This window comes from Heterodontus francisci, chromosome 3 (genome assembly GCF_036365525.1).
Source record: "Heterodontus francisci isolate sHetFra1 chromosome 3, sHetFra1.hap1, whole genome shotgun sequence".
NCBI lineage: Eukaryota > Metazoa > Chordata > Chondrichthyes > Heterodontiformes > Heterodontidae > Heterodontus > Heterodontus francisci.
The window spans coordinates 166,531,118-166,556,205 of record NC_090373.1 but is presented as its reverse complement, the minus strand read 5'-3'; the positions used below and the strand labels follow the sequence as shown (position 1 = coordinate 166,556,205).

The 25,088-nt window shown below is 44.4% G+C and overlaps 1 protein-coding gene and 1 pseudogene across 3 annotated transcripts in view; one reads left to right on the top strand and one right to left on the bottom strand.

Moving 5' to 3' along the window:
• The window catches only part of LOC137353279 (probable G-protein coupled receptor 139), a 57,969-nt gene that overhangs the window by 15,522 nt on the left and 17,359 nt on the right, over positions 1–25,088 (top strand). For 2 of the 3 annotated variants that reach the window (XM_068019391.1, XM_068019382.1), the window contains exon 2: positions 11,688–11,827. In XM_068019391.1, coding sequence (XP_067875492.1) covers positions 11,749–11,827 — 79 coding nt within the window. In that variant the 5' untranslated portion in view covers positions 11,688–11,748. Of the gene's footprint in view, positions 1–10,771; positions 10,797–11,687; positions 11,828–25,088 lie in introns of those variants that run through there. The other variant, XM_068019400.1, reaches the window with a different exon arrangement.
• LOC137367155 (RNA-binding protein 25-like) lies at positions 354–8,401 on the bottom strand (annotated as a pseudogene).

The following is a 25,088-nucleotide window of genomic DNA, read 5'->3' as shown; positions in this document are numbered from 1 at the left end:
AATTACCATACCATCTACCTTCCTAATTGTTTGATGTACCTACATGTTAGTTTTCTGTGATTTGTGTACAAGGACCCCTAAATCTCTCTGCATACCAACATTTACCAGTATCTCACTGTTTTAAAAAATAAGTCTGCTTTTCTATTCTTCCTACCAAAGTGAATAATTTCACCCAATCACTTAACCTGTATACATCCCTTTGCAGCCTCTTTTCATACTCCTCACAGCTTACTTTCCCACCGAGATTTGTGGCATCAGCAAGCTTGGATACATTATACTCAGTGCCCTCGTCTAGGTCATTGATATAGATTGTAAATAGCTGAGGCCCAAGCACTGATCCTTGTGGCACTCCACTAGTTGCAATCTGCTGTCCCTAAAATGTCCTGTTTATTCCTATTCTCTGTTATCTGTTCATAACATAAGAGCATAAGAAATAGGAGCAGGAGTAGGCCATTCAGCCCTTTGAGCCCACTCCGCCATTCAATGAGATCATGGCTGATCGTCTACTCAACACCATTTTCCTTCACTATCTCCGTAACCCTTGATGGATCCTTGTTCCATTCTAATGTATTAACCCAATCCCATGAATCTTAACCTTGTATAACAACTTCTGTGTGGCACCTTATTGAATGGCTTTTGAAAATCCAAATATACTACATCCACTGGTTCCCCCTTATCTACCCTGCTAGTTGCATCTTCAAAGAACTGTAATAAATTTGTCAAATACAATAATAAAAACAAGAAACGCTGGAACCACTCAGCAGGTCTGGCAGCATCTGTGGAAAGAGAAGCAGAGTTAACGTTTCAGGTCAGTGACCCTTCTTCGGAACTAGCAAATACAAATTCCCTTTCATAAAATCATGTTGACTCTGTCTAACAATCATTTGGTTTTCTAAGTGCCTTGTTACCACATCTAATAATAGATGTCAGGCTCACTAGCCTACAGTTTCCTGTTTTCTCTCTCCTTTCTTGAATAGCAAGTAGAAATAATTCTTAAAAAAAAGTCTCTTCCAAATTGAGCAGCTTTTTCCTGTGGTAATCGACCAGACAGTCTGCAGCGCTGTCCTCCAACCAGTCCTGTTGTTACAGATGATTCTAACATCTTTTCACCTACACTGGCTGATGTTCAGTATTTGGGGATCTTGCACCTTGTGTGGCCTTCATCAAGCAGAGCTGTAATGAAGCTGGAAGCTGATGTGTTTGGAGCAGTCCATCAGCCTGGATCTGCAGCCCAATTTCTTGTGAGCGGCCCAATGACACTCCATTGGAACAAGCGCAAGTTGCATTGTCTTCTCTGCATTATTTGTGCCCCCCCCCACCCCCCTGAAAAGAGCACCTTGGTATCAAATCATTGTATTACCTTGTTTTCTTTCTGATGTTTTGGTGGAATTAACATTATTACAAAGAACTGATAACAATGCAGGCAGCACCTGTTCCATTGGATCAGTCAGGAGTTAATTATTTTGTCCCTGTTAAAATATTAAGCATTACTGTGCATTACGTGCTTTCACTCTGCATAGATTTCACGGCTGAACAGTGTGCTTGTAGGAAGTAGCAATGGTGTATCAATGAACTTAGTCTATATTAAATTTAAACAATCATATTAGGTTTCATAGAAACTTGTGTCTATTGTGTGTTGTGTTCCTGTCAAAAGTGCTCTGTGCCATAATCCTGCATGTCTTCTCCCAGGTTTGGTTGTGACCAATCTTACTATAATTGACTTTTAAAAAAAAATTAAGTTTTATCAACTATGAAGGAGAAAAGGTATTCTAAAACTAACTAGAATGCACGATTTACAATGTAAAATTCAAAATGTCATAATGGGAGGCAGAATTTGGACAGAGCTGATGCAATTTTATATTTGCTGCCCTTACTCTTGGCTTAACAGAATATTTTAAGAAAATAAGTTGCTTGTGCAAATAACTAGGATTTCTCCATTGCTTAATTCAACCAGGCATAGAATACAAATATCACCAGGGTAGCAGCCATAACTAAATACAGGGCCAATTATAGAACTGCCAAGTGTTTCTGACATGCACTGATCTGGGAGTGTACTTTTCCTTGGGTGGTTCAGTCATATAATTCAGTCAGGCATACTGCAAAACCATGACCAGCTACAAGTATGTATAAGGTCAACACACACAGAATCATCCAAGTGTTCTTGGCTAATCCTTGCCGTGCTGGTGGCTAGTGACTCTGGGAAGCACAGGCTTGGTTTGATAATTCTTGTGCTTCAGTAATTTGCTATTTTAGTAGTGGCAGTCTAAAATATGTTCACTAGTCCTTGAGTGAGTCTTCAATCCCCCCTCAATCATCTGCTTAGAGACAGGAGTGCTGCTAACTGATTCAACCATAACAGCATAATTTGCATTTATATAGCACCTTTAGTATACTTTCACAGGGGACATAAATGTTTCTTTTCAACCATAGTTTTAGTAAATTACCACATTATGGTTAAATGTGAAGTAGAGAATATGGATGCCCAGAAAAGACCAAACCTCCGCAGGCTTTGAGTGGTACTGTAAACTGGAATAGCAAAGTTCAAGTGTGTACAGCCATCACCTATAGCCTGAGATGAGATAGCAGCCTCATAATCCTCCCTATTGGAACTGTTATCACACAATATCGATTTGGCTGAACACAGCCCTTCAGCCCATTAAATTTCATTAGCCTGGGCTCACGAGTAGCACTGTTGCCTCTGAGTTGAAGGCCACACGTTCAAGGCCCACTGCAGAAGTTTGAGCATCAAATACAAACTGAGATTCCAGGGCAGTTCTAAGGGCATACTGCACTTTTGGAGTTGCTGTCTTTGGATTATTCATTAATTGAGGCCCTGTCTGCTCTCTCAGGTGACAGTAAATAATCCCATGGCACTACTTTGAAGAAGAGAAGGGGAATTATCCCTGGTGTCCTGGCCACTATTTATCCCTCGACCAACATCACCATTATCACATTGCTGCTTATGGGAACTTGCTGTGTGTAAATTGGCAGCTGTGTTCCCTACATGATAACAGTGACTACACTTCAAAAAGTTCCTCATGGGCTGTAAAACATTTTGGGGTGTTCTGAGGTCATGAAAGGTGCCATATAAATACATTTCTCTCTTTCTGTCTGTCTTCCTCTTTCTCTCCCTCTTTTCTCTCTCTTTCTTTCTTTCTCTCTTTTTCTCTCTCCCATTCTCTCTCTCCTCTCTCTATCTCTCTCTCTTTGTCTCTCTATCTCTCTCTTTCATTCTCCTCTGTCCCTTCTCCCTTTTTTCTCTCTTTCTTTCTCCCTTTTTTCTCCCTTTCTCTCTATCTTTATATCTTTCTCTCTCTCTCTCTCTCTCTTTCTCATTCAGTCTCCTCTCTTCCTCTTTTTCTTTCTTTTCCCTTCTTCATTCTTTCCCTCTTTCTTCCTTCCCCTTGCTCATTCAGTCTCCTCACTCTTTCTTTCTCTCTTCTTTGTCTCTCTCTCTTTCATTCTCTCTGTCTCTCGTTTTCTCTTTTATTCTCTCTCTTTCTATCTCCATTTTGCCCTCTTTCTCTTTCTTTCTCTCTTGCTCTCTTCCATCTCTCTCTGGCCTTCTCTCTATCTCCCTTTCTCTCTCTCTTTCTCTTCTTTTCCTCTTTCTTTCTCTCTCTCTCTTTCTTCCTCACTTTTTTAATCTCTTTCCTTCTTTCCTTCTCTCTCTCCTTCTCTCTCTCCTTCTCTCTCTCCTTCTCTCTCTCTCCTTCTCTCTCTCCTTCTCTCTCTCCTTCTCTCTCTCCTTCTCTCTCTCCTTCTCTCTCTCCTTCTCTCTCTCTCTTCTCTCTCTCCTTCTCTCTCTCCTTCTCTCTCTCCTTCTCTCTCTCCTTCTCTCTCTCCTTCTCTCTCTCTCTTCTCTCTCTCCTCTCTCTCTCCTCTCTCCTCCTCTCTCTCTCCTTCTCTCTCTCCTTCTCTCTCTCCTTCTCTCTCTCCTTCTCTCTCTCCTTCTCTCTCTCCTTCTCTCTCTCCCTTCTCTCTCTCTCTCTCTCTCTTCTCTCTCTCTTTCTCTCTCTCTTTCTCTCTCTCTTTCTCTCTCTCTTTCTCTCTCTCTTTCTCTCTCTCTTTCTCTCTCTCTTTCTCTCTCTTCTTCTCTCTCTCTTCTCTCTCTCTTCTCTCTCTCTTTCTCTCTCTCTTTCTCTCTTCTCTTTCTCTCTTTCTCTTTCTCTCTTTCTCTTTCTCTCTTTCTCTTTCTCTCTCTTCCACTCTCCCTTTCTGCCTCTCTCTTTCTCTCTTTCACTCTCACTTTCTCTTTCTCCCTTTCTCTTTCTCTTCTCTCTCCCTCTCTCTCTCTTTCTCTCACTCTTTCTCACTTTTCTTCTCTCCTTCCTTCTCACTTTGCTTCCTCTTTCTTTTCCTCTTTCCTCCTCTACCTTCCGTCTATCTCTCTCTTCTGTCTTTTTCTCTCTTTCTCTCTTCGCTCTCTTCTTTCTTTTTCTTTCTCTCTTTCTCTCCCACTCCCTTTCTGTCTCTCTCTCTCTCTCCCTCTTTTTCTCTCTCTTCTCCCTTATTCTTTCTTTCTAATTCTCACCCTCTCTCTCATTCTCACTCTCTTCTTTCTCTCCTTCACTCTCTCTCTTTCTCATTCTCTTCTTTCTCTCTCCTTCTGTTCTTTCTCTCTCCTTCACTCTCCCTCACTCTTTCTCTTTCACTCTCTCTTCGTCATTCTCTCTTTCCCATTCTCCTCTCTTTCTCGCTCTCTTCTTTCTCCCCTTCTTTCTCCCTCTTCTCTCCTTTCTGTTTTTCTGTTTTTCTCTCTCTATTTCTCGCTTTATTTTTCTCTTCCTCTCTCTTTCTCTCTTCTCTCTTCCTTTCTCTCTCTTTCGCTCTCTCTCTTTCTCCCTCTCTTCTTTCTCTCACTCTCCTGTTAGGAACATAAGAGCAGGAGTAGGCCATTCAGGCCATCGAGCCTGCTCTGCCATTCAATACGATCCTGGTTGATCATCCACTTCAATGCCTATTTCCCACACTATCTTCATATCCCTTAATGTCATTGGTATTTAGAAATCTGTCAATCTCTGCTTTAAACATACTCAATGACTGAGCTTCCACAGCCCTCTGCAGTAGAGAATTCCAAAGATTCACAACCCTCTGAGTGAAGAAATTTCTCCTCATCTCAGTCCTAAATGGTTTCCCCCTTGTTTTGAAATTGTGCCCCCTGGTTCTAGACTTCCCAACTAGGGGAAACATCTTGGCTGCATCTACCCTGTCTATCCCTTTAAGTATTTTGTAGGTTTCAATGAGATCACCTCTCATTCTTCGAAACTCTAGAGAATACAGGCCCCAATCTCTCTTCATAGGACCATCCCCCTATCCCGGGAACAAGTCTGGTGAACCTTCATTGCACTCCCTCTATGGCAATAATATCCTTCCTAAGGTAAGGGGACCAAAGCTGCACATAGTACTCCAGGTGCGGTCTAACCAAGGTTCTATACAATTGAAGCAAGACTTCACTACTCCTGTGCTCAAATCCTCTTGCGATAAAGGCTAACATACCATTAGCCTTCCTTATTGCTTGCTGCACCTGCATGTTAGCTTTCAGTGACTTATTGACAAGTTCACCCTTTGTACATCTACAGTTTCTAATCTCTTACTGTCATGCTAGGCCCCCACTATTGCTCTCCCTCTCTTTCTCTCCCTCTCTTTCTTTTTCTCTCTCTCTTTCTTTCTCTCTCTCTCTCTCTCTCTCTCTCTCTCTCTCTCTCTCTCTCTCTCTCTTTCTTTCTCTCTCTCTCTCTTTCTTTCTCTTTCATCCTCTTGCTCGTTCTCTCTCCTTCTCTCTCCTATCTTTCATTCTTTCTTTCTTTCTCTGTCTCTTCCTCCCTCATTTTCTCTCTTTTTCTCTCTCTCTCTTCTTTCTCTCTCATTTTCTCTTTCTCTCTCTTACTTTCTCCTTCTATTTCTCTCTTTCTCTTTCTCTCTCTTACTTTCTCCTTCTATTTCTCTCTTTCTCTCTATTTCTCCTCTCTCCCTTTCTCTCTCCTCTCTCCTCTCTCTTTCTCATTCTCTGCTCTCACGTTCTCTTTCTTTCTCTGTCTCTTTCTCCCTTGTTTTCTCTCTTTCTCTCCTCTCTCTCCTTTCTGTCTCTTTTTCTCTTTCTCTCTTCTTTCTCTCTCTCTTTCTCCTCTCTCTTTCTCTCTCATTCTCTCTTGCTCTTCCTTTCCCTTTCCTCTCTTTCTCTCTCTCTCACACTCTCTTTCTTTCCCTTTCTCTTTCTTTTGCTTTCTCTTTCCCTCTCTTTCTCTCTCCCTCTTTCTGTATTTCTCTCTTTCTCACTGTCACTCTCACTCTCTTTCTCTTCCCATTCTTTTTCTCTTTCTCTCTCCCTCTCTTCCTCTCTCCTTTCTCTCTCTCTCTTTTTCTCACTTTCACTTTCTCTCTTGCTCTCTTTTTCGTGGTCTCTCTTTCCCTCTTTCTCTCTCCTCTCTCTCCCACTTTCTCTCTTTCTCATTTTCTCTCTCTCTTTCCTTCTCTTTCCCTTTCTTTCTCACTCCCTCTCTTTCCCTCTCGCTCTTTCCTTCTCTCTCTCTTTGACTTTATCTCTCTTTCTCTCTCTTTCAAACAAGACTCTTAAACTTAAACAAAGTCAGTTATGTCGGCATGAGGGGAGAACTGGCTAAGGTAAATTGACTTAAAGGTATGGTGGTAAATGAACAATGGGGAATCTTTAAAGAAACAATTCAAAATGTTCAACAAAAATGCGTTCCTTTGAAAAACTAAAACTCAGCCAGAAAGACTCATCCGTGACTCACTCAGGAAGTTAAGGAAGGATTCGATTAAAAGAAAAGGGTGACCCCTAGTTCTGGACTCTCCCACAAGAGAAAACATCCTTTCCACATACACCTTGTCACATCTGGAATACTGTGTGCAGTTTTGGTCTCCACATTTAAGAAAGGATATACTTGCATTGGTCCCTGGGATAAGAGGTTAAGTAAATTGGGTTTGTATTCTCTGGAGTTTAGAAGAATGAGAGGTGATCTCATTGAAACATATAAAATTCTAAAGGGGCTGGATAGAGTGGACACTGAGTGATTGTTTCCACTAGTCAGGGAATCTAAAACAAGGAGCCCATCATTCAGGACTGAGATGAGGAAAAATTTCTTCACTCAAAGGGTTATGAATCTTTGGAATTCTCTACCCCAGAGGGAAATGGATGCTCCATCATTGAATACATTTAAGGCTGGGAATGATAGATTTTTGGTCTCTCAGGGAATCAAGGGTTATGGGGAGCAGGTGGGAAAGTGGAATTGAATCCTAACATCAGCCATGATTGTTTTGAATGGCGGAGCAGGCTCGATGGGCCATATGGTCTACTCCTGCTCCAATTTCTTGTGTTGTCTTTTTCTTTTTCTCTTTCTCTTTCTATTTCTCTTGCTCTCTCTCGCTTTCTTTCTCAATCCCTCTCTTTCTCACTTTCTCTCTCTCCTATCTCTTTCCCTTGCTCTCTTTCCCTCTCTCTCTTTCTCTTTGACTTTCTCTGTCTCCTTCCCTCCCATTCTCTCTCTCTCTCCTTTTCTCTTTCTCTTTCTTTCTCATTATTGTTCTCTCTCTTTCCTTCTCTCTCTCTCTTTCCCTCTCTTTCTTCCTATCTTCCTCTCTCTTTCTCCTCTTTCGTTCTCTCTCTCTTTCCCTCTTTCTCTCTTTCCATCTCTCTCTGATTACAGACAGGTAGAAAATGATAGGTGTGGTTTTCCTTTTCACCTCTCACCTGACTGCAGATGGTATTTTATTAGAATTATGTTTTAAACCCCTTGAGTATTTTAATGGTCAATAAACACAAATGGTATATTTTCTCAACTGTTTTCAGAAAGATAAATATTTATTAAACAAAATCCTGAAAAATCGCAACTTCACACACACACACACACACACACACACACACACACACACACACACACGGTAGAGATTAAAAGATAACATACATTTAGGTCTGGTGTTTTTTAAAAGAGTTCATTGTGAAACCTTGTTTGTTTTTCTGGGAGGAAAATTTAAATGCTGAAGAACTGTCCTTCCTTTTCTCCTGGGTCACTGGAGTCGAGCTTTGGAGAGTTTCAGGTGGATGGTTACTTTGCTGCAGACTTCTTTGGTTAAATCTCAGTTACAGCCCGATGTCGAAGATCCTGTTTTAATCTCTTGGATGGGGCTCTTTCAGAGGTCACCTTTTTGTCTCTACCTCTTGGTAGTTTTTCTGATGGTATTTGGCAGGGTCTCCTTCTTGGCTGGAATAGATCCCTCTCAGCCTCCCAGCTGCTGGCTTTCTGTCTTCTGCTCTGCTCTGGCTGCTTGCAAAGAAAAGTCTCTTTTTTTTTGAAAAAAAAACCTCATCAGGCCTGGTTCCTGTCAGGTGACCAAAGTTGCTCTCCCCTGGTGTTTTCATACAATGTCTCTGTGCGGCCATTGTTAGACAATGGCGTTTGAACGTTGCTCATCTTGTTAAAGTGTTGTTTGGTTAAACCTATTATCCAGAGTTTCAGTCTGGAGAGCAGGCCTCTGGATGACTAGTCCAGTAACATAACCACTATGCTACCATCCCCTTTTTGCTCTCGCTGGAGGGGTGTTGATCTTTGAAGATTTAGTGCAATTCTCTCCATCCAGACAAGTGGGGTGCATTCCATCACAGCCTTGAATTGAGCCCTTTAGCTGATGGGGAGGCTTTGAGGAGCACAGCTATAGTAGTTGTAAAATGCTGAAAAATGTTAAGGATCCATTCATTAACAGCACATCGATTTTCTAATTTTATCAGTTGTGGGTGTGAGAGCAGTTTAAAATTGTTGAGCTTGGGAATTCATGTGTGTGAGGAAGAGTGCGGTGCGTAGTGTCACGAGTGACATTGTCTGCACAGTGGGTAGTGAATGGGACTGAGTTGGGGTGGCGGGAACAGCAAGCTCCTAGTTAGAGCACTGAGCAACCGCCAATAATACCACACACACACCTCCAATCTGAAATGGACATTTAGGCAGAAATCACTGGTCTGTCCTACTGCTTATTTGTAATTAGACTCCACCAAATTCCAAGCTGATCTCTGAAATAAGGAAAAAGATTAAAAGTGATTGGTTGCTAAAACTTCCTGATTTGGGGCATACTAAACATCTTGGACAATAGTGTATTCATGGCAGGTCCAATGGATCTCAGATCATTCAGATTGTATTACTCAGGCAATAAAGTCTCATTACAAGTATCCTTTAAAATAAACACTTCAAAATTTGTGTTTTGTTGCTGGAAAATTGGCAGCAGCTTTCTGCAGAACAGGGTCTGAAAGCCTACAGGGAATGTGCATGTGTGCACTCCTGAGCCAAAAGCTTATGGGTTGATGCCAGTTAAAGGGGCACTGCCTTCATGAAAAAGCTCTTCAATGTCCTTTTCCTTTTATTTCAGATAGGGAAAGTGCTGTGCACCAGGTCGTAACACAATAATACAATCACGAGTTAATTACAGAAGGGAGAGGCTACCCAGCTCATCTTAATTCATTGGTGCCTCAAACGTCCCCTCCCTACCCTCTCTCAGCTCTCCATGGCTTCAGGAGCCATGAGTCATTAGGAGTCATTCAGGAGTCATTAGTCCCAAAAGTGCAGCCACTTGCTCTGGACGCTAGCCTTTCTCCAGCAGCCTTCCATTCTCTGAGCCTCCAATCCTCCTCGGACCTCTTAGTCTGTTTACCATCCCTAGCTCTAGACTCTAGCTAACGCTTACTTTTCCCCTTCCCCTCCCCACTGCCACCACCCCTACCCCCAGACTCTAACCTCTCCCTTCCACTCAAGCCCTCTTACCTGCTCTATTCTTGCCTTCCCCCTTCTGGCTTTTATCATCAGTGCTCCTTCAGGCCTGCTGTAACTAGCCCTTGCTGTCTGTGCCTAAAGACCCTACTTGGTCTTGACTCTCAATGTGTGGTACCACGGTAGATCAGAGAATCTAATCATTTATTCAAGCAATGGTCTTCTTGCTGAAAGAATTTATGTACTTTGTGGCAGACTGTTAGACATTCTAGCCACATTTTATATGATAACGTTTTTTTTTACCTTCCATTTTAATTCTTTTTGTGATTATCTTAAATGTTTATCTGTCCAGTGGAAACAATCTATCCGTATTTCTCCTATCATAATGCTTCATTACCTTCTTAGCATTAGTGATAAAAGATCTGACTTCTCAAATTCCTCTTCATACCTGTAAATGTTTGTAAATACTTGTAAATGGTGTCAGTCCAGAAGTAGACTATGTCAGCAGGCTCTTGGTTCCAGGCAACCAAAAAAAGGTCGACTGTAACTATGTAACCTCCTCCAGCCACACAGCCCTCCAAGATCGCTGTCTGTGCTGCTCCCAGTCTAGCCTCTTCTGCATCTCTAATTTTGATCACTCCACCATTGACGGCCGTCCCTTCAGCTGCCGTGGTCCAAAGCTCTATAATTCCCTCACTAAATTTCTCCACCTCTCTCTCCTCCTTTAAGTTGCTCGTTCAAACCTATCTCTGAGACCAAAGGCAGAATTTTCCCAGCCAGGTAGAGGCAGGTTCCGGTTCGTGCAGGCTGGGAAAGTCCCAGTAAATGTCAGGTCGGGATCCGAGACCTGCAGGACACCCTTGTAAGTCTGGCGGGAAAACATTTGAGGTGATTAAAAAAGCAATTAAGAATTTTTTAAACTATGATTTCCTTCTTTTCCAACAGCGTATTGCTTCTGCACTGTGTCTGCACCTTGCCAGGGTCACCAGGAAAAATGCACAGCAGGAAGAGTTCTTCAGTGAAACTGACAAGCTGGGAAGGCTTTGATCAGTTACACTGAAGAGCTGCAGCCATGCCCAGGTGAGAGGCTGCTGTTCAAAGCACTTCTTCTCTGAGAGCGCTCTCACTGCTTGACAGCTGATTGCCAACTTCACCTTCAGCTGTACTTCCCTACTGCCAACCTTCAACATAGCATGGGAGCAGCTCTACCTTGCACCTCTGCTGAGGGGCAAGAGCAGAAACCACACCACTACCAACAACTCCAACAGCAGCAGAAGCAACACCAGCAGCAGCAACAGCTGCCTTCTCACCTGGGTAGATGGGATGGACACTGAGTTCAGGCTGTAAGGAGTCAAGACCCCTAACTAAGCATCTACAGGTAGAGGATCAGCTCTCTTGTTGTGTCTGAGTAGCAGTGCTTCAGGAGGCTTAGGCTCTCACAGAAGGTAGTTGCTGACATCTGCAGCCTCCTGAAACAAGATCTCCTTCCTAGTGGACTAGGTGGACACTCATTGCCAATGGCCGACAAGGTGCCTGTCACTGGACTCATCACCCTGCCTGCCTTCCCTAATTGTTCAGGGAGCCCGGAGGCAGGACAATAATTAGTTTACTCTGGTAAGAGCAACACCAGGGCATGGAAGCCAGTTGGGTTCCCGATGTGAAAGTGGTTCTGCCATTCTGGCAGAAACTAAAGTGAGGCGATTCCGCCCCAAGCTTTTGGTCAGCTGCCCTAATACCACCTCTTGCGACTTGGTGTCAAATTCTGTTTGATAACGCTCCTGTGAAGCACCTTGGGACATTTTACTATGTTCAAGGTGCTGTAGAAATGTAAGTTGTTTTTGTTTGTGCCTGAAACATCCCCATAAAAAAGACACGGTTTTGATTTTCATGTTTGTGCAAGGCTCCGTTCTTGTGGCTGGTGCAATTAAACTGTAAATAACTCACATTAATACTGGGTCATGTACTTTTCAGGAACTGAACAGAAGAATGAGCAACTCCTTTTAGTTTCCCTGACGAAAACTACCTGCTGGACATGGCTCCTACAGTCAGCAGTGCATTTGTCATTGTACAGAAAATCTATTACCCGTCACTATGTGCTATCGGAATCCCAGGTAAGCCTCAATAGTTTGTGAAGTGGAAATGAAGGAAGACTGACCTACAGAGGCACGGCAAAGGTAAAATGGAAGAAGCAGGAGCAATGGTCGACCAGGACAAAGAGATGGTGGGGGAGTTTAGTTTGAGGTCCTTAAAATTATAAAACTAAATTAGCAATGTGTTCTTTATAAAAAGGTTTATAATCTTTGTTACACGTAAAACACAGAGGAAATATTCCAACCCATGTCATCACTTACAATAATAGTATTCATCCTTCGTAGTTGAAAGATGACCGTGACATCAACTAGAATTCATAGAGTTAGGTTTTAGGCACAATGTTTATGAAGATGACTAATCAGTCCAATTTGAGCACGAGAAGATCTGTTGCATATTGGACACACATGTATTGTTGGTGCGGAAGAGGTGCGTGCAGCTCTGGACTTGTGAAGCTCACGTTTTCTGTTGGCCAGTGCGACTCTATTCTGTTCATAGGAGGTGACTGATGCGACTGTGCCGGATAGAGCGATCCTGGGCGAGGTTCTCCCATGTCTCAGACGATGTTGAAACTCTTCAGTGAGACCCTTCAGGGTGTCCTTGAAGTACTTTTTCTGGCTTCCATGTAAACAGTTCCCTTCAATTAGCTCATTGGAGAAGAGTTTTGTTTGGCAAGCACTCATCAGGCATTCTGCCAATATGTCCTGGCCATCTTATCTGAGCTCTCTGAAGCAGAATGTGGATGCTAGGCATGTTGGTCAGGGAGAGAATCTCAGTATTAGGAACCACATTAGTGCACATTAAACAACATCTGCAGTTTTTTGGCCTAATCCCTAATATATCCAAGATCATTCTGTATGGTTTTGTTTATATATTGACCTTGGAGGGCTGCAGTGCAGATGCATCAAAATGATACCAGGGCCAAGAAGCTTATTATGAGGACAGGTTGCATAGACTGGGCCTGTATTCTCTTGGGTTTAGAAGGTGAAGGCATGATTGATTTGAGGTCCTTAAAATTATAAAGTTGAATCCCAGAACAAGAGGGTGTAACCATAAAATTAGAGCTTGGTCTCTTAGGAGTGAAATCAGGAAGCATTATTTTACACAAAGTGTAGTGGAAATCTGGAACTCTCTGCTCTAAAAGACTGTAGCTGCTGGGTCACTTGAAAGTTTCAAAACAGTTTTTTTTATTTAAAGGTAAAAGTGGATATGGATCAAAGGTGGAGAAATGGAGTTGAGGAACAAATCAGCTGTGATCAAATTGAATGGTGGAACAGACTTGAGGGGCTGAATGGCCTTACTCCTGTTTCTATGTTCCTATTCCCTGTTATTTTTAATTCTCCCCATTCTCCTCACCTCCTAATCATTTATGTACGCTTTGCCCTCAGCCTGAACCCTGATGCGAGATATTTCCTTCCAGGCTGACGTAGCTGCAACCAAATTATCGTCTGCTTCCTCCAATTCAGCTAAATTTCAACACACTTTAAAAACCTGCCCTGCAAATGAGTTATGAATCAATCGCCTGTTTTGCTAAAATTGAAATATAGAAATCCCAGCTTTCCTTGCTCTGTCCTGCCGGCTTTCTGGTGGATCTGGGCCTACAGTAGGGTGGCCAACCCTTCAGGATTGGCCTGGAGTCTCCAGGATTTGAAGGTTAATTTCCAGTACACTGATTGGAGCAAACCTGGAGAAAAATCACAGGGGCATTAAAAAAAATTGGTGCCATTTGTTCACATTTTCTTTTTAACACTTTTGCTTTTTCATTATAAAATTACTGGGGAGGGAGAAAAGTCTGTTTGACAGCCAGGTCCAGAATCATCCAATCAGAGAACTGGCGTGGGAAGGTGGGGCATGGTGAAGATGGGTGTATCAGGTGACCAATGACTGGAACATGGCGTGGGATGGGGGTGGAGGATGTGGGCAGGAGGACGGAGGTCATGGGATGAAAACCCAAGAAATACGTCCAATCAGGGTCAGCAATCTGAGCCTACAGGATTGGAAATGTGTTTGGTGATGTGTATCTCTCTTCCCAACCCCATTCCAGAAAGTGGGGCAGGCGGTTTAAAATGCAGCTGCCCATATATGGGGTGGAGATGCGTCAAATTAAATCACAATTTGAACTCTTCTTGAATGCTGACACACCAGCACTGCCTGCTAGATCCTGATATGCCAAGTTCAAATGTTGAAATTGAATGCAGACCAGACCAGATCCATAGAGGCTTTCTAGTGCCTGAGTCCTTTGCAAGCTGGGAATGAGCACCCTGACCTCCACAGGGACTCCATGCCAAAACAGGGCCAGAACGTATCCAGGCTGAGTCTCCTGTGTAGAGAGAGGAAGAGGCAACCCCTGAAGTGCTGAAAAAGAACCTTTTTTTTCCCCGAATTTCAGCTTGTGTTCTTGGAGTCTGCACAGGAAAATAGTCAGAGTAATTACATAGCCCCCTCCCTCCTAACAGAAGGACATTCCCCACCCCCTGCTCTAATTCCAGGATGTGCTCCGACAGACAGGAAATAAACAAATTTTCCTTTGTGCACCATCTGTATGTTTTTCTACAAATCACATCATAGAGTCACAGAGTCATTTATGGCACGGAAGGCGGCCAGGCCTCTCTCCACGGAGCTATCCAGTCAGTCCCACTCTCCTGCTCGATCCCTGCAGCCCTGCAAGTTTATTTCCTTCAAATGCTCATCCAATTTCCTTTTGAAATCATTGATTGTCTCCGCTTCCACCACCCTTGTGGGCAGCGAGTTCCAGGTCGATATCACCCACTGCATAAAACAAAGTTCCTCCTTATATTCCCCCTGCATCTCTTGCCCACTGCCTTCAACCTATGTTTGCTAGTCCTTGTACCATTAGAACAACAAAGAGAACAAAGAAAATTACAGCACAGGAACAGGCCCTGCGGCCCTCCAAGCCTGCGCCGATCCAGATCCTCTACCTAAACATGTCGCCTATTTTCTAAGGGTCTGTATCTCTCTGCTTCCTGCCCATTCATGTATCTGTCTAGATACATCTTAAAAGACGCTATCGTGTTCGCATCTACCACCTCCGCTGGCAACGCGTTCCAGGCACCCACCACCCTCTGCGTAAAGAACTTTCCACGCATATCCCCACTAAACTTTTCCCCTCTCACTTTGAACTCGTGACCCCTAGTATTTGAATCCCCCACTCTGGGAAAAAGCTTCTTGTTATCCACCCTGTCTATACCTCTCATGATTTTGTACACCTCAATCAGGTCCCCCCACAACCTCCGCCTTTCTAATGAAAATAATCCTAATCTACTCAACCTCTCTTCATAGCTAGCGCCCTCCATACCAGGCAACATCCTGGTGAACCTCCTCTGCACCCTCTCCAAAGCATCCACATCCTTTTGGTAATGTGGCGACCAGAACTGCACGCAGTATTGCAAATGTGGCCGAACCAAAGTCTTATACAACTGTAACATGACCTGCCAACCCTTGTACTCAATACCCCGTCCGATGAAGGAAAGCATGCCGTATGCCTTCTTGACTACTCTATTGACCTGCATTGCCACCTTCAGGGAACAATGGACCTGAACACCCAAATCTCTCTGTACATCAATTTTCCCCAGGACTTTTCCATTTACTGTATAGTTCACTCTTGAATTGGATCTTCCAAAATGCATCACCTCGCATTTGCCCTGATTGAACTCCATCTGCCATTTCTCTGCCCAACTCTCCAATTTATCTATATTCTGCTGTATTCTCTGACAGTCCCCTTCACTATCTGCTACTCCACCAATCTTAGTGTCGTCTGCAAACTTGCTAATCAGACCACCTATACTTTCCTCCAAATCATTTATGTATATCACAAACAACAGTGGTCCCAGCACGGATCCCTGTGGAACACCACTGGTCACATGTCTGCATTTCGAGAAACTCCCTTCCACTGCTACTCTGTCTCCTGTTGCCCAGCCAGTTCTTTATCCATCTAGCTAGTACACCCTGGATCCCATGCGACTTCACTTCCTCCATCAGCCTACCATGGGGAACCTTATCAAACGCCTTACTGAAGTCCATGTATATGACATCTACAGCCCTTCCCTCATCAATCAACTTTGTCACTTCCTCAAAGAATTCTATTATGTTGGTGAGGCATGACCTTCCCTGCACAAAACCATGTTGCCTATCACTGATAAGCCCATTTTCTTCCAAATGGGAATAGATCCTATCCCTCAGTATCTTCTCCAGCAGCTTCCCTACCACTGACGTCAGGCTCACCGGTCTATAATTACCTGGATTTTCCCTGCTACCCTTCTTAAACAAGGGGACAACATTAGCAATTCTCCAGTCCTCCGGGACCTCACCCGTGTTTAAGGATGCTGCAAAGATATCTGTTAAGGCCCCAGCTATTTCCTCTCTCGCTTCCCTCAGTAACCTGGGATAGATCCCATCCAGACCTGGGGACTTGTCCACCTTAATGCCTTTTAGAATACCCAACACTTCCTCCCTCCTTATGCCGACTTGACCTAGAGTAATCAAACATCTGTCCCTAACCTCAACATCCGTCATGTCCCTCTCCTCGGTGAATACCGATGCAAAGTACTCGTTTAGAATCTCACCCATTTTCTCTGACTCCACGCATAACTTTCCTCCTTTGTCCTTGAGTGGGCCAATCCTTTCTCTAGTTACCCTCTTGCTCCTTATATATGAATAAAAGGCTTTGGTATTTTCCTTAACCCTGTTTGCTAAAGATATTTCATGACCCCTTTTAGCCCTCTTAATTCCTCGTTTCAGATTGGTCCTACATTCCCGATATTCTTTCAAAGCTTCGTCTTTCTTCAGCCGCCTAGACCTTATGTATGCTTCCTTTTTCTTCTTAGCTAGTCTCACAATTTCACCTGTCATCCATGGTTCCCTAATCTTGCCATTTCTATCCCTCATTTTCACAGGAACATGTCTCTCCTGCACGCTAATCAACCTCTCTTTAAAAGCCTCCCACATATCAAATGTGGATTTACCTTCAAACAGCTGCTCCCAATCTACATTCCCCAGCTCCTGCCGAATTTTGGTATAGTTGGCCTTCCCCCAATTTAGCACTCTTCCTTTAGGACCACTCTCGTCTTTGTCCATGAGTATTCTAAAACTTACGGAATTGTGACCACTATTCCCAAAGTAGTCCTCTACTGAAACTTCAACCACCTGGCCGGGCTCATTCCTCAACACCAGGTCCAGTATGGCCCCTTCCCGAGTTGGACTATTTACATACTGCTCTAGAAAACCCTCCTGGATGCTCCTTACAAATTCTGCTCCATCTAGACCTCTAACACTAAGTGAATCCCAGTCAATGTTGGGAAAATTAAAATCTCCTATCACCACCACCCTGTTGCTCCTACATCTTTCCATAATCTGTTTACATATTTGTACCTCTATCTCACGCTCACTGTTGGGAGGCCTGTAGTACAGCCCCAACATTGTTACCGTACCCTTCCTATTTCTGAGTTCTGCCCATATTGCCTCACTGCTCGAGTCCTCCATAGTGCCTTCCTTCAGCACAGCTGTGATATCCTCTTTGACCAGTAATGCAACTCCTCCACCCCTTTTACCTCCCTCTCTATCCCACCTGAAGCATCGATATCCTGGGATATTTAGTTGCCAATCATGCCCTTCCCTTAACCAAGTCTCAGTAATAGCAATAACATCATACTCCCAGGTACTAATTAGTTAATGGGAACAGTTTTTCCTTGTTTCACCTATCTAAGCCTACATTATCTCTTATATATCTCACTCAAATCTCCCCTCAATCTGCTTTGTTCTAAGGAGAACAACTCCAGCTTTTCCAATCTAACCCTGTAACTAAAATCCTCCATCCCATTCTGGTGAAGCTCCTCTGCACCCTCTCAAGACCCTCACATCCTTCCGAAAGTGTAATGACCAGAACTGGATGCAAAACTCCAATTGAGGCCTAGCCAGAGCTTTATAAAGGTTCAACATAACTTGATTTTGTACTCATTGCTTCTATTTATGAAGCCCAAGATCCCATATGCTTTACTAACCACTCTCTTTTTATACCCTGCCACATTCAAAGATCAATGCACATGCACCTCCAGGTCCCTCTGTTCCTGCAGACTCTTCAGAAATGTGCTGTAAAGTATATATTGCCTCTCCCTATCCCTTCTGCAAAAATGCATCACCTCACATTTGTCAGTATTAAATTCCATCTGCCACATCTCTGCCCATGCTGCTAGCCTATCCATGTCCTGTTGCAGGTGATTTATATTATCCGTATGTCCGTAAGCCAATTATTTATCCAATTGGACACTGACCTCCTATTCCATGAACCTCAATTTTGTTGAGCAGCCTTTTATGTGATTCTTTATCAAACACTTTCTGAAAATCCATGTAGACAACATCCACCACATTCCTTTCATCAACTTTCTCTGTTACTTCATCAAAAAATTCAGATTAGTCAAGCATGATTTCCCTTTTACAAATCCTTGCAGACTATCCTTAATTAACTCGAACCTCACCAAGTGCCTTTTGATTTTTTTCCCTGAATATTGTTTCTAAAACCTTAACCACCAGTGATGTTAAACTAACACTGGCTCAGTGGCTCAGAAGGGAAGGGGGGAGAACAGGAGAGCGATAGTGATAGGAGATTCAATGGTTAGAGGAACAGACAGGAGATTCTGTGGTCGCGAACGAGACTCCCGGATGGTATGCTGCCTCCCGGGTGCCAGGGTCAGGGATGTCTCGGATCGAGTCCACAGGATTCTTAAGGGGGAGGGGGAGCAGCCAGAGGTCGTGGTACATATCGGTACCAATGACAAAGCTAGGAAAAGGGATGAGGACCTGAAAAGCGAATATAGGGAGTTAGGTTGGAAGCTGAAAGGTAGGACGAGCAGAGTAGTAATCTCAGGATTGTTACCGGTGCCACGTGCTAGTGAGGCTAGAAACAGGGAGCGAGTGCAGCTGAACACGTGGCTACAGAACTGGTGTAGGAGGGAGGGATTCAGATATGTGGAGCATTGGGATACCTTCTGGGGAAGGTGGGACCTGTACAAAAAGGACGGGTTGCATCTGAACTGGAGGGGCACCAATATCCTGGGCAGGAGGTTTGCTAGAGCTCTTCGGGAGGGTTTAAACTAGTTTGGCAGGAGGATGGGAACCGGAGCTATGGATCAGTGGATGGGGTAGCTGTTGAACAGGCAGATATCGAGTGCAGAGAGTTTGTGAGGAAGGTTGGACAATTGACACGACAAAGTTGCAGCCAGTATGATGGGTTGAAGTGTGTCTATTTTAACGCACTAAGTGTCAGGAATAAGGGTGATGAACTTAAAGCATGGATCAGTACTTGGAGCTACGATGTTTACATTACGGAGACGTGGATATCACAGGGGCAGGAATGGATGTTGGATGTTCCGGGGTTTAGATGTTTCAAAAGGAATAGGGAGGGAGGTAAAAGAGGTGGGGGAGTGGCATTGCTAATCAGGGATAGTATCACAGCTGCAGAAAGGGAGGTCGTCGAGGAGGGTTTGTCTACTGAGTCATTTTGGGTGGACGTCAGAAACAGGAAAGGAGCAGTCACTTTATTGGGAGTTTTCCATAGACCCTCCAATAGCAACAGAGACACGGAGGAACAGATTGGGAGGCAGATTTTGGAAAGGTGCAGAAGTAACAGGGTTGTTGTCATGGGTGACTTCAACTTCCCTAAATATTGATTGGAACCTCCTTAGTGCAAATAGTTTGGATGGAGCAGTTTTTGTCAGGTGTGTCCAGGAAGGTTTCCTGACTCAACATGTAGATAGGCCGACTAGAGGGGAGGCTATGTTGGACTTGGTGCTTGGCAACGAACCAGGCCAGGTGGCAGATCTCTCGGTGGGAGAGCATTTCGGTAATAGTGATCACAACTCCCTGACCTTTACTATAGTCATGGAGAGGGACAGGAGCAGACGGGATGGGAAAATATTTAATTGGGGGAGGGGGAATTACAATGCTATTAGGCAGGAACTGGGGAGCATAAATTGGGAACAGATGTTCTCAGGGAAATGCACGACAGAAATGTGGAGGTTGTTTAGGGAGCACTTGCTGCGACTGCTGGATAGGTTTGTCCCGATGAGGCAAGGAAGGGATGGAAGGGTGAAGGAACCTTGGATGACAAGAGATGTGGAACAGCTAGTCAAGAGGAAGAAGGAAGCTTACTTAAGGTTGAGGAAGCAAGGATCAGACAGGGCTCTAGAGGGTTACAAGGTAGCCAGGAAGGAACTGAAGAATGGACTTAGGAGAGCTAGAAGGGGACATGAAAAAGTCTTGGCGGGTAGGATTAAGGAAAATCCCAAGGCCTTCTACACTTCTGTGAGGAACAGGAGGATGGCCAGAGTGAGGGTACGGCCGATCAGGGATAGTGGAGGGAACTTGTGCCTGGAGTCGGAGGAGGTAGGGGAGGTCCTAAATGAATACTTTGCTTCAGTATTCACTAGTGAGAGGGACCTTGTCGTTTGTGAGGACAGCGTGAAACAGGCTGATATGCTCGAACAGGTTGAGGTTAAGAGGGAGGATGTGCTGGAAATTTTGAATGATATGAGGACAGATAAGTCCCCGGGGCCAGACGGGATATACCCAAGGAGATTACCGGAAGCGAGGGAAGAGATTGCCGCACCTTTGGCGATGATCTTTGCGTCCTCACTGTCCACTGGAGTAGTACCGGATGATTGGAGGGTGGCAAATGTTATTCCCTTGTTCAAGAAAGGGAATAGGGATAACCCTGGGAATTATAGACCAGTCAGTTTTACGTCGGTAGTGGGCAAATTATTGGAGAGGATTCTGAGAGACAGGATTTATGATTATTTGGAAAAGCATGGTTTGATTAGAGACAGTCAGCATGGCTTTGTGAGGGGCAGGTCATGCCTCACAAGCCTTATTGAATTCTTTGAAGATGTGACAAAACACATTGATGAAGGAAGAGCAGTGGATGTGGTGTATATGGATTTTAGCAAGGCGTTTGGTAAGGTTCCCCATGGTAGGCTCATTCAGAAAGTGAGGAGGCATGGGATACTGGGGAAGTTGGCTGTCTGGATACAAAATTGGCTGGCCCATAGAAGACAGAGGGTGGTAGTAGATGGAAAGTATTCAGCATGGAGCTCGGTGACCAGTGGTGTTCCACAAGGATCTGTTCTGGGACCTCTGCTCTTTGTGATTTTTATAAATGACTTGGATGAGGAAGTGGAAGGCTGGGTTAGCAAGTTTGCCGATGACACGAAGGTTGCTGGAGTTCTGGATAGTGTGGAAGGCTGTTGTAGGTTGCAACGGGACTTTGACAGGATGCAGAGCTGGGCTGAGAAGTGGCAGATGGAGTTCAACCTGGAAAAGTGTGAAGTGATTCATTTTGGAAGGTCGAATTTGAATGCAGAATACAGGCTTAAAGACAGGATTCTTGGTAGTGTGGAGGAACAGAGGGGTCCATGTCCATAGATCGCTCAAAGTTGCCACCCAAGTTGATAGGGTTGTTAAGAAGGTGTATGGTGTGTTGGCTTTCATTAACAGGGGGATTGAGTTTAAGAGCCGCGAGGTTATGCTGCATCTCTCAAGCCCTGGTTCAACCACACTTGGAATATTGTGTTCAGTTCTGGTCGCCTCATTATAGGAAGGATGTGGAAGCTTTAGAGAGGGTGCAGAGGAGATTTACCAGGATGCTGCCTGGACTGGAGGGCATGTCTTACGAAGAAAGATTGAGGGAGCTAGGGCTTTTCTCATTGGAGCGAAGGATGAGAGGTGACTTGATAGAGGGGTACAAGATGATGAGAGGCATAGATAGAGTGGATAGCCAGAGACCTTTTCCCAGGGTGGAAAGGGCTATCACCAGGGGGCATAATTTTAAGGTGATTGGAGGAAGGTTTCGGGGAGATGTCAGAGATAGGTTCTTTACACAGAGAGTGGTGGGTGCGTGGAATGCGCTGCCAGCGGTGGTAGTAGAAGCAGATACATTAGGGACATTTAAGCGACTCTTGGATAGGTACATGGATGATAGTAGAATGAAGGGTAGGTAGTTAGTTTGATCTTAGAGAAGGTTAAAGGTTTGGCACAACATCGTGGGCCAAAGGGCCTGTCCTGTGCTGTACTGTTCTATGTGCTATGTTCTAACTGGCCTGTAGGTGCTAGGACTGTCCTTACACCCTTTCTTCAATAAGGGTGTCACATTTGCTACTCTCCAATCCTCTGGCACTTTGATTGGAAGATTATGGCAAGCCCTTCCGCTATCTTCACTCCCACTTCCTTTAGCAGTCTGGGATGCAAACCATCCGGACCAGGTGACTTATCTACCCTAAGCATACCCAGCCTTTCGAGTACCTCCTCCTTCTCAATTTTCACCCTATCCATTGCCTCTACTATTTCCGCTTCTTCCGATATTTTGTCAGATTCCTCTTCCTTAGTAAACACCAATACAAAGTACTCATTACGTATTTGAGCCTTACCCTGCACCTCTAAGCCCTCTTTGTCTTGAATCGGCCTACTCCATCTCTTACTACTCGCTTACTATTTAAATGCCGGTAGAAGATTTTTGGGTTCCCTTTTATGTTAACTGGCATTCTATTCTCAAATTCTCTCTTTGCCAGAGTTTCCTCTCACCTCCCCTCTTAACCTGTTTTATTTGACCCAGTTCTCACTTGAAGAACTCACCTGACATGCATCATACATCCTTTTTTTTGTTTCATCATAATCTCTACCTCCCGCGTCATCCAAGGAGCCCTGTTTTTGGTTCCCCACCTTTAACTCTGGTTGAAATGTACCTAGCCGGTACCAGAAGCATTTCTTCTTTAAAGGTCACCCATTGTTCCGTTACAGTTTTGCCTGTCAGTCTTTGGTTCCATTTTACCCTCACCAGATCCCTTCTCATTGCATTGAAATTAGCCCTCTTCCAATCTAGACATTCTACCTTATATGGTTCTTTGCTTTTCTTTTGCTTTAGTAGTTTACACCTTATGTTACGATGATCACTCTTACCCAGTGCTACCCGGCAGACACTTGGTCCACTTGGCCCAACTGATTTCCCAGCATCAGATCCAGAAATGCCTCCATTCTAGTTGGATTGAGAACATACTGATCAAGGAAGTTTGCCTGCACACATTTCAGAAATTCCTCCCCCTTCTTACCCTTTATTTTAAAATTATCCCAATCAGTATTTGGGCAATTAAAGTCTCCCACTATCACCACCGTATAGTTCTTGTATATCTCTGTGATTTCCCTGCAGATTTGCTCCTCTATCTCTCTGTCAATATTTGGAGACCTATAGAATACACCTAGTCGTGTGATCATACCCTTTTTGCTTCTCAACCCTAACCAAATGATTCTTTCCTTGCCCCCTCAAGGACATCCTCCCTTTCCAACACTACAATGTCTTCCCTAATCAGTACTGCCCCCCACCTCCCTTTTATCCTTCTCTATCTTTTCTGAACACTTTATATCTTTGTATATTAAGCACCTAGTCCTCGCCATTTTTAAGCCACGATTCCATTTTGTCAGTACATCATATTCCCATACCGCTAATTGTGGTTGTAGCTCACCAACCTTATTCACCACACTTTGTGCATTTACACACATGCATTAGAATCCTGTCTTGGCATTCCTCATAATCCTTCTCAATCCACTCCTATCTAATATGGAACTAATCCTTCTCTAGTACTGTCTAACACTCACACCTTTTGCACCTTATTCCTTTTTTCTACTTTTATATGCTGGTGCCCATCCCCCTATCAAATCCTCCCCAATCACACTAGTGAATCTCCCCACCAGGACATTGGTCCCAGTCCTGTTGAGGTGCAACCCATCCCTTTTGAATAGGTGCCTGCCCTAGAACTGGTCCCAATGCCCCAAGAATTTGAAGCCCTCTGTCCTGCACCATGCTTCAAGCCAAGCATTGATCCTCCCTATCTTCCTATTTCTACTCTTGCTAGCACGTGGCACTGGGAGTAATCCAGAGATTACTACCCTCAAGGTCCTACTTTTTAACTTCCTCCCTAGCTCCTGAAAATCTGACCGTAAGACCTCAATACCTGCCCTTGCTATGTTGTTGGCACCAATGTGTACCACACCTTCTGTCTCACTCCCTGCCCCCTGCAGAATATCCTGCATTCTCTCCGTGATGTCCTTTACCCTGGCACCAGGGAGGCAACACATCATGTGGGACTCACAATAACGGTTACAGAAATGCCTGCCGGTCCCCCTGACTATGGCTTCTCCTATAACAACTGCATTTATTGGTGCCATGGTTTGGGCTGCACTCCTTCAGGATATTGTCACTCCCAGAAATCTCCAATGGTGAGTACCGGTTTGAGAGTGGCACACACCCCGAAGACTCCTGCACTTCCTGCCTCTTCCTACTCTTCCGGATGGCCACCCACCTAGTATCCTGAAGTCTCTCTGCCTGTGGGGTGACCACCTCTTGGAATGTACGATCCAGGAAACTCTCCTGCTCCCTGATTCTCCGCAGTGACTCCAGCTGCCACTCAAGCTTAGAAATCGTGGTGCCCAAGACACGTGAGGAGTCCTGGAGTTCCCACATGGCACAGGAATTGCAATGAGCAGGACACAGCTGCCCATCCATGATCTAAAATGAAAACCCATTGATTGTTATCTGGCGTACTGACCTCTACCTAGCAAAGGCCGAGCACCAACTCTCTGACACTTCCTCCTACCTTCTGCTGGACCATGACCGAACATCAAGCCACTGTATCCAGGACTGTCACTGACCTCATCTCCTCTGGAGATCTTCCCTCCATGGCCTCAAATCTCATAGACCCCCAACCCCAAACAGCTCACTCCTACCACCTTCCCCTTGTCCAGTCTCTTCCCACCTACATCCATGACCCTTCCAACCTCCTCCGCCAAATTTAATAATTTCTGGTTTCCTGGCCCTACCCATCCTCCTCTCACCATAGACATTCAATCCCTCTATACCTCCACCCCCACCAGAATGGTCAGGAGGACTCTCTGCTTCTTCCTAGAATGGAGGCCCAACCAGTCCCCATCTACCACCACCCTCCTCTGCCTGGCTGAAGTTGTTCTCACGTTGAACAACTTCTCCTTTAATTTTGCTCACTTCCTCCAAATCAAAGGTGATGCTGTGGGCACCCAAATGCGTCCTAGTTATGTCTGCTTTTTTGTTGGATATGTGGAATATTCCTTGTTCCAGTCCTACTCAGGTCCCATCCCTCACCTTTATTCCCAGATCATGACTGTACCAGTGCCATTTCCTTCTCTCACCTTCACATAGTTCATCGCCAACTCTTCCCTTCCTCGACTTCTCTGTCTCCATTTCTGGGAGTC